Source organism: Geospiza fortis, unplaced genomic scaffold, assembly GCF_000277835.1.
Source record: "Geospiza fortis unplaced genomic scaffold, GeoFor_1.0 scaffold375, whole genome shotgun sequence".
Taxonomy (NCBI): Eukaryota; Metazoa; Chordata; class Aves; order Passeriformes; family Thraupidae; genus Geospiza; species Geospiza fortis.
In genome coordinates this window covers 309185-319105 of record NW_005054641.1, presented here as the reverse complement: position 1 = coordinate 319105, position 9921 = coordinate 309185, and the positions used below count along the sequence as shown (strand labels likewise).

General features: G+C 51.7%; 1 protein-coding gene across 1 annotated transcript; it reads right to left on the bottom strand.

Moving 5' to 3' along the window:
- Positions 1-4175: 4175 nt before the first annotated feature.
- On the bottom strand, positions 4176-4550 carry LOC102036908 (claw keratin-like). The gene has a single exon (XM_005430501.1). The coding sequence runs from the start codon at positions 4548-4550 to the stop codon at positions 4176-4178; it is 375 nt and encodes a 124-aa protein (XP_005430558.1).
- Between the last annotated feature and the right edge of the window lie 5371 nt (positions 4551-9921).

Sequence of the window (9921 nt, the reverse complement as noted above, 5' to 3'; positions counted from 1 at the left end):
GTGTCGCTGATTTCCCCAAAACTCTGACCTGGAGCCCGTCCCAAGGAGCAGAGCTGAGCTCCAGAGCTCCATTGCCTCGTCTGGGCAGGAGCAGCCCCTGCCAAGAGCGAGGGTTGGTCTGATCCCTCCGTGCCCCAATTTGAGCAGGACAGCCCCAGATGGATGGGGGTGCCCCAGGAAGGGGTCAGGGAGGAGCCTCCCCCCGAGCAGAGCACGGCCCCAGTCAATCAGAGCAGCCCTTTGAACGTGGCAAAGCCTTTAAGAGAGGTTTTGCAACCCTCCCGCTGTCAGCAGCAAAATGGGCTGGGTTCCCCGGGGAAAGCATTAGGAAATGGTGGAGTCTCCCAGCATGGTAAGCTCAGCTTATCTCCCTGCGATGCCTCGGGCACACAAAGCCTTCTCCCGCCTGCGCTGAGAGTGGGGAAGGGCTTGGACAGACTTGCACAGGAGGGGAGATGGAATAAACCCCAGGAAGACAAAGATTTGGGTGAAATTCTGAGTCCTTTGGTCCCTCTTCACCTCCGTCCCTGCCCAAGTTTGCCAGCACAGCACCATTTGTGATGTCCTTGCCTCCTGAATTCGCCCTCGGATCACTCTCCGGGGACAGGACCCACAGGTGGTGATCTCCTGCCAGCCCAAGCCCTGTCACCCGCCGTCACCTCCCGCCACAACGCTGACCTGGGGCCACCTGGCTCCCACCTCACTTCCCCTTCCTGCTTTGAATGCGGCGGCTCTGAGGGCATCCCTCAGCTCCAGGGGTGCAGGACACCTCCAGGATCTCCTCCTCTGCTGCAGGTCACCCTCGTGGAGACGCTGGAGTGCCAAATTCCTCACCCCAGATGCTCCCGTCGCGGGAGTCACCGAGCAGGGACGGGACGTTTCCTCACCTGTTCATTCCAGCTCGTCAGGAATGCTCAGGACATTCCAGATCATCCTGGAATTGCAGCCCAGACCCCTCCCAACACCAAAGCTCGTTTTCCATGGATCTGTCCTGATGTCTCAGGAACATTTTTCTCCTACATCTGTTCTGGGTGGGTGAAGAGACCTTAAAGATCATCCCAGGTGGCTCCAAGCTGGCCTGGGATGGGGAATCCATGGAATATCCTGTGCCAGGGCCTCACATGGAAGAACTTCCCAAAATCCAACCTAAACTCACCCTTTTTTGGTCTGAACCAATTTCCCCTTTCCTGTCATTTGAGTTCCCAACCATCAGCTCCTCCACAGCTTCTTTGATCCCTCCCAGATCCTAAAACCTGAACTATTTCATGTCCTGAGGAATGGGAAATCCATGGAATATTTTGTGCCAGGACCTCACATGGAAGAACTTCCCAAAATCCAACCTAAATTTTCCCTTTTTTGGTCTGAACTGATTCCCCCTTTCCTGTTGCTCCAGTTTCCAACCGTCAGCTCCTCCATAGTTTCCTTGATCCCTCCCAGATCCTAAAACCTGAACTATTTCATGTCCTGAGGAATGGGAAATCCATGGAATATTTTGTGCCAGGACCTCACATGGAAGAACTTCCCAAAATCCAACCGAAATCTTCCCTCTTTCAGTCTGAACCAATTTCCTGTCGCTCCAGTTCCCGATCATCCTTGATCTCTCCCAGATCCTAAAACCTGAATCATTTTGTGTCCTGAGGCTCAGGAAAAGTGGGATGGGGAGAGGAACTTGCGGCCTGGCTGCAATATTTTCATAACAGGCGACAGCCGGGTGATTTAAATAACTGCGAACCAACTCCTGTAATTCCATCTCGACTCAGGAATGTATTCACTGGGGAATTATCCATTTAAAGGTTCCCTTGGGAACATTTAATGCCACAGGAGATGCCTCCGGCACCAAGATTCCCTGCGAGGCTCAGGATCTTCCCTAAAGACTAAACCCATCCCAAATGAGAAGTTGGGCACCCCATTATCACCCAAACTGTACTAAATTTTCAAATTATTTGTTAAAGAGCGCAGCCTTTTAGGAGAAGGGGAAGTGGGGCATGGAACAGGAAAAAAAATGGCAATAAGAGAAAAAAAATTTCAAAATTCACTGTATTTACATGGATATTAACCCATAATTAACATTAAACTGAATAATTAGGCTCAATAATGAACCTAAGAGATATTAGCAAATGCTTCTATCTTAAAAAGGCATTGAATTTTCTTGGTGAGACACCCGATATCTTGAGTGCTGTGAAAGGACATTTCACACAGGGCTTTTAAAGCAAAAGGAATAAAAATGTATAAAACATAGTTCTATAAAACCCCCGGGCAGAATTCCATCATTCCACTGATTTTTCTGGTTTGTGGTAAACGCAGAACTCAATTTAGGGTGTGAAAGAGCATCTTGAGAGGTGAAAATAAACTGCAGCTCATTCCCAAATGCTCCCAACAACAAAGGCTTTTGAGGTTTGGGGGATTTTTGCCTGGCTTTTGAGGTTTGAGGGATTTCTCTGTTGTAAGGATTATGTGGTTGGGGAGAATCTGATTCAATCACTGCTCCAGAGCTCGCCAACATTAATTACACATTGTTACAGCACCTGGGCAGCTTTGTTTTCCTTCCACACGAGGATAATAATTCCCCAAAGAGTGACTACCCTGGAACAATCCCACATTCTCAGGTCATCCTGCAATCCTTAAAGACACTGGGGCTGTTCCTCACACTCTACATAACATTTCAGAGCTGGGGAAAGGTTTATTACCAATTTATTCCCAAAGAAATCCCCAATTCCACGAGGGAGCACCAAAATCATGTCCAGGTTATCCTGGTTATTGAAGGGGGAGCGTGTCCAGGGGTGGGAATGGGGCTGGAGCAGCTGGAAAAGGGAATGGAGGATCCTGAGGGAGATGGGGGGCTCAGCATGGAGAAAAGGGGGATCCAGGGGGAATTTGGGATCTGCCAGGGGGGATTTGGGATCTGATCCCAGAGAAAAGGGGGATCCAGGGGGGATTTGGGATCTGCCAGGATCTGACCCCAAGGAACAGGGACAGGACAAGAGGGAACGGCCTCGAGCTGTGCCAGGGGGGGCTCGGGGTGGGAAATTTGGGGAAATTCCTCCTGGAAAAAGGAAAAGGCCTTGGAAGGGGCTCAGGGAGGGTTGGGGTGGCCACCCCTGGAGGTGTCCGAGGAAGGGATGGACACTGGTCTGGGTGACCAGGTGGGGATCAGGCACAGCTTGGACTCTGCGATCCTGGAGGGTTTTTCCAATCCTGTGCTCTGGATCCCCAGGACACCAGGAAAAGGAGCCAGGAAAGCCAAAACTGAGCAAAAATCTCCCCAGAAACTGGGAATATGGGGAAGGATGGGACAGCTGAGGCCATGCAAAGGGGATCACCCACAGATCTTGGCCAGATCCCTTGGGAATTTCCCTCTCCTGGTAACAGGATGGGGTTGGGGCAGCTGGACAAGGACAGGGGACACACAGAGACACCAATAAGCTGCTGTGACATCTGGTTTAATGAGGAAGGACAGGTGAGACACAGCACAGGTTACAAACTGCCCACAAGCCGTGGTTTGATGCGGGGTGACCCAGGGAATGTCTGGGGCTGCTCCTCCTGTGGTGACAGCCAGCCCTGGTCATGCAGCACGGCAGCAGAGACGGGGCTGGGGCGCTGCAGAACCGTTTTTATCCATCAGGAGCCACGGAAAGAGCTTAGAAATGGATCTGAAAGGGGTCTCGGACCAGATCCTCGACATTGCCACAATCACGGAAGCACAGAATGGTTTGGGTGGGATTTTAAAGATGATCCAGTCCCACTCCAAGCCCCATCCAGCCAGGCCTTGGAAACTTCCAGAAGGATGAGGCAGCCACAGCTTCACTGGGCAGCCTGTGCCAGGTCCTCACAAGAAAGAATTCCCTCCTAATGTCTCCCTAAAATCTAAATTTCAAAAATCTAAAATCCTAGTTTCTCCCTAATCTAAACCTACGAAGATCCCGACAAGCCCCCAAGGAACCAGGAGCAACCCTGAGCTTTGAGAATACCCCAAGGAACCAGGAGCAACCCTGAGCTTTGAGAGCAGAGTGCTCGGAAAGAGAGGAAAGCTTTAGAGAAGGAAAACCAGGAAGGGCAGAAGGATGGAAACGGATTTTTGAGGCCTTCAAACATCCACGGATGGTTGTAACGCCGCCCCAAGTGCTCAGCTCTCCCTGGAGCCGCGTCCTGCCGGTCACCCTCATCCAGCCACGGCCTTAGCAGCAGGGTCTGCAGCTGCCCACCGGGTACCCCCGGCCCCACCTGGCCCCGCCATAAACTTGGGAGGCTCCAGGGGTCCGGGCAGCACCAAAACCACCTCCAACGATGGCTCCAACACCGGTTCCGGCGCTGCCCCCGACGCCGGCTGCGACTTCGGGCGCTCCCACGGAGCCCACGGTGCTCTGCTGGGGGAAGGTGCTGAGGATGGGCCCGGGGAAGGTGACCACCACGGGGGGAGGGTAAATGACCACGGTGGAGTCCGGGCACTGCCGGACACAGGGCTCATTGCAGGAGTCGGCCACGGGCTGGGGCACGGCCACGCCGCAGGGGGAGGCGCTGCCGTCGGTGCAGGGGCTCAGGGAGTGAACCATGGCTTGGGCGGGGATCTGTGGGCGCAGGGAAATAAAACAAAATTCACATTTGTTTCATAGTCAAACATGAGGATAAAAGAGTACGAAGAGGCTCAAGGGACAGGGAGGATTCTGATAGCTCAGCACCCAAAATGCATCCCTGAATTGTGTGCTGAACGCAGATGGAATATTCATGGAATATTACTCGGATCTCACACAGATCTGTATTTCCCAGTGGCTGAGCAGTCACAAATGGATCCATTTACCAATCCCAGAGTGGCTGAGGTTGGAAAATCCCCCCAGAAGTCCAACCTGTGATCAATCCCCACCTTCCCAACCAGACCAGAGCCCCAAGTGCCACATCCAGCGGTTCCCACCAGCAGAATGTCAGCCTGATCCCCAAACCACACTCGAAGGTTTGGTTAGAGGAGGAATTCAGCAGCTCAGGAGTCCAGGAATTTAGGAATGCACTTACCTACAGCACCAGAGAGCGAAACAAGAGGAGTGATGGTGCGAGATGTGAGCTTGGGCACTTTTATACCCGGCCTCGAAGTGCCCAGCACGTGAATCACCCACATGCAGAACTTCCTAATCAATTACTAACCACGATTCTTTCCAGATCCAGCTTTGTTAACGGATGATAATTGTTTTAGATAAATCACTCTTGCTAATTGCTGGCTTGCCCTCGTGTCCTGCATGACCTGTCCTTTACGGCCTTCCCCACTCTGCAATTTCAGCTTTATAGGGAGGGGATTCTTTGTCTCTGCATCTCAAAGGGAAAATATTTATGGGGTTTAGGCTTGATCACCTCCATGACTGGACTCATTCCTTGGCAGGGAGGAAACAGACATTTTTCTGGATAAAAATATCCTCAATTCAGCCCAGAAAGAGATGAAAATGTGAGGGATAAACTGGAGTTCTGGGTTCTTGAATGAAATATTTATAACCTGTGTTCTGTGTTCTTTAGACTAATAAAAAGTCTGATGAAAGCTCTGTCTCACTGCAAAAATCCTGAACTTTATAGTTACAGACCCAAATAAGTCAGGACACCTCTTTCAACCCAACACTGAGTACCCAACTTACAGATTTGAACAATAAAACAGAAAGAAAGGCAAGACCACATTTAATATCCCATTAAAAACCCCATATTTTCAAAACCATAAATCATGACTGGATTTGGGGAATGGCAAAAAGAGCCATAAAACGGGGTGTGACCGAGGCAAGACCTCGTCAGGCATTTTTTCCAGGGAGTCACTTCTCTGACCGAAGGGCACCTGAAGGTGCTGGCACAGCTGACGTTGGGAACAATAAGTGGGAGACGCCTCTGGAACGCCAGCTGCTGATGAATCCCTGCTGGTCGGGGTTATCATCCTGCTAAACCTGAGGAGGAGGCTCTGGGACAGATGCCGAGGGTGGTGTGGGTGTGAGTTGGATGGACGCTCCCACCCCCGGCAGCTGCCCCGTTCTGGTTCCTGTTTGGTTAAAAAAACAAAAGTATTTTCTTACTTCTGCTGTCTTTTATCAAACCTCGCCTCAAAGCCTTCTCCCTTGGGTTGGAAGGGACTTCCAAGACCATCCCATTCCACCTTCCAGTGTCCCAGGTCACTCCAAGCCCCGTCCATCCTGGCCTTGGACACTTCCAGGGGTGGGACAACCACAATAATCAAAGATAACCACGGGGATTGCAACATCCACCTTCACCTCCCATTAAGCTGGCCAGCAATTCATCCCCAAAGTCAAAAACATTGGAATTAATATCTAATTAGTGGTTTCAGCGAGGTGAAGATTAAACCAGATGTTAAATCTTATCTTGGGGATTTGTTAATAATGAAAAGTTCAGATCTTTAGTCCAGCGTGGGAGGAATCCACAATGCTGGGATTTGTTCCCTCTGCTCAGGGCTGCTGTCACTGCAGGGTGGATTTCCGTGAACACAAACATTAACCCTGACAAGAACCATGTCAAGGCTTTCTGCAGGTGTTTCCAAACACACCATAAAAGCTCATTAGTGCCCTGATGTTGTCACTGTATCGTTGTTAACAGAGTTGTAACAGCTCAGGCACAACCAGGAAATAAAAGTGATGAATCAACAGGTGACACGTGGCCAAAACTCAGCGCCTGAGTGAGGAGCACAGCAAAGCAGCGTCAGCTCAATTCCCAGCCCAGACAGGCTGAAGGATCCAGTGTCAGCTCTTCTAAAGATAAACATGCAAAATGCAAAAAATCACCGGCTTTATAAAGATAAAACTGAAAGGATCGAGGAAGATCTGAGCTCAGGAGGAGGGAGAGCCCTGAGGACACCAATGTGGGTGAAGTGTTCAAAAAGAAAAACAAGGACCAGGAATCCAACCCACCCCTGAGACCAATGGAACACCAAAAACAGAATCCCAGGATTGCTGGGGTTGGAAAAGAGCCCCAAGGTCATCGAGACCAAGCTGGGCCCAACCCCACCTGGACACCCAGACCAACGTCCAGGGATTCCTCGGACGCCTCCAGGGATGGGGGCTCCAAACCTCATCTCAGGAGTTTGGAGAGACAATTCCGCCTCCCACGTGCCCATGGAGGGGGTGGAATGAGATGTTCTTGAGGGTCCTTCCCACCCTAGACCACCCCACAATTCCCTGGTGACTTTGCTCCCCTCTCCAACACACAAACACATGATGCATTTGCTAATTCAACAAAACCACAGCTAAACCACCACGTCCAGCCAGGCTGTTTTTCCAAGGGCTTCTCTGAGCTGGAAAAAGGGAAAAACAGCTTTATCAGAGCCTGTTTTCACTCCAAAACTTAGCTTTGCCGCGCTGATTCATGAAGACATTTTAGTGATAAATGAAGACACTCTGGTGATAAATTAAGACGCTCCTGATTAATGAAGACACTCCGGAGGTGCTGAGCTGGCTCATCCCGGTGTTTACCTGCACATGGAACAGGACATTAAACAACACCATCATAACAGGACCTCATAAACCCCTCACAAATGCTCATTAATGCCTGACACGAGCCAAGCCGCGCCGGCTCAGCAACGCCAGCACAGAGCCAATTTCACGTCCGCGTCTTGGCACATCAAAGGCTGCTAATTACCCTAATGACATCACAGGATCGTTCCCGAGGGCCCGGCGCAAGGCGCGGGGACAGAGCCAAGTTCTGGGTGCAAAGCTGAGCTGTTGGGATGACCCCAGAGCCTTTGGGATGGTCCCAGAGCCATTGGGAAGGTCCCAGAGCCGTTAGGGTGGTCCCAGAGCTGTTGGGGTGGTCCCAGAGCTATTGGGATGGTGCCAGAGTGGTTGGGATGACCCCAGAGCCATTGGGATGGTCCCAGCGTCGTTGGAATGACCCCAGAGCTATTGCGATGGTCCCAAAGCTGTTGGGATGGTCCCAGAGCTGGTGGGATGACCCCAGAGCTGTTGGGATGACCCCAGAGCCACTGGGATTGTCCCAGAGCTATCGGGTTGACCCCAGAGCCATTGGGATGGTCCCAGAGCCGTTGGGATGACCCCTGAGCTGTTGGAATGACCCCAATCAATCCCCGCTCCCCCAGCGCTGCTTCCCCACGGTCGCACCCACAAAAGGAGCTTTAGGAGGAGAGGCTTGGATTTCTTCAGGTGCCTAACGAGGTCAGCCAGATAAAAGGCAGCTTTTCCTTCTCCCAGTTAAGCTTTCCAATGGAAAGAACCCACAGGGTGTGAGGCGTTTTTCACGGGATTTGGGGATAACAATGCATTAACAAGCGCAAGTGAGTAAAATAATTACAGCCAGTGGAAAAGTTGCATGCGAACAAATTCCCTGCTGTGGTTTATTAGGATTTGGCACTCCATGGCTCAGGTTTTCCATGAAGCCTGAAGGACTATAAAAACTCCATATAAAAACCCCCATTTCCAAGCTTTCCACCCAGTCCTTACTCTCCACTGTGAGCTCGGTAAGTTGTTTCCCTATTTCTACGCCTAAGAAAATAAAATTCTGCTGGGATTTAGAACTGGAATCTGGAATATCCTGGCGCTGGGAATGAAGAGGGTGGTTGCAGCTAAAAGTTCTTTCTTGGGTTTGTTGCTGGCTTTTTTTGAGGCAGAGACAGGAAAACGGTTCTAAAGTTGAGCTTGAGATTTACAGAACTTCACCCTATTTGGGATGTGAGCTTTCTTCGCCTTCTTCTTTTTATTTATTGATTTATTAAATCCAATTTTTAAATTTGCTTTGTTAAAATTGAGTTCTAGACTTCTCCTTTATTACAGGCCACTTGTTTTAGTAGCTCAGGTGATAATTATCCGGGTTTGGATCGGTCTTTGCTAGGCTGGGAATGCTGAGCCTGTGGAGACCCCAGAGCCCCTCCAGGTTCTGCAGGGAAGCTGGAGAGGGACTTTTCCTCAGGAGCTGCAGGGACAGGACACAGGGAATGGGCTGAGGGGGACAGAGGGGGAATTTGAGAGGGATTTTGGGGAGGAATTGTTCCCTGTGAGGGTCCCAGGTAATTCCATTGATTTCCCACCCCTGGGAGTGTCCAAGGCCAGGTTGGACAGGGTTTGGAGCAACCTGGGATGAGAGGAGGGACGCAGGACATCCCAGGAGGTCCAAGGGCAATTCCTTCCTTTGCTTTTCCTTCTGCTGGCAGAAAGAAATTCCATTGTCAGGTGAGGCACCTGGAAAGGAAATAAATGAGAGTCCTTATCCTAAAGAACTGCGAACCTCAGCACCAATGCCAGCTCCCGAAATTCCCCTTTTCCAAGGGATTACAGCTCCATGCTCCCCTCAACAGCTGGAGCTGCAGGGCAAATTTTTAGGGAAAAGCAAGTTTGGTGGAAATTTTTAGGGAAAAGCAAGTGGAGAGCTGAGGGCTGAGAGTTCCCCTCCAGAGCCCAGCAGGGAATTCCTTCATCTCCCTCCTGTGTTTCCCAGGATCCCCGGAGCCATGTCCTACTACAACTACCAGTACAAGCAGCAGTGCTTCATCCCCGGCGGGGTGACGAGCCCCACGCTCACCTTCCCCCAGCAGTGCCACAGCTCCGAGCTGGTGGTGCCCTGCTCACCCTGCTCACCCTGCGCCCCCGTGGCGCCCAAGCTCTGCGCCGTGAGGAAAGCCCTTCCCAGCCCCTGCCGGCCGAGCTGCGTGGAGATGCGCGTGGTGGAAGGGCACTCCTCCTCCTCCTCCTCGTCGTGCAGCAGCTCCCGGTGCCTGGATTCCTGCCCCGCGCCCATCCCGCAGCTCCTGGGCGTGCCCCGCTGCGGGCAGGGCGTGCTCAGGTGTCCCCAGGTGTGCCAGGAGCGCTCCGGCCCCTACTCCTACCAGTGGGCCAACAGTTACCAGTACAACTGCGGGCAGTAAAACCTTGAAGGGCGCCCAGGGCACGGCCAGGGCGTGAAGAGCAGGAGGAAATCCAGCACCGAGGGGCAACTCCCAGG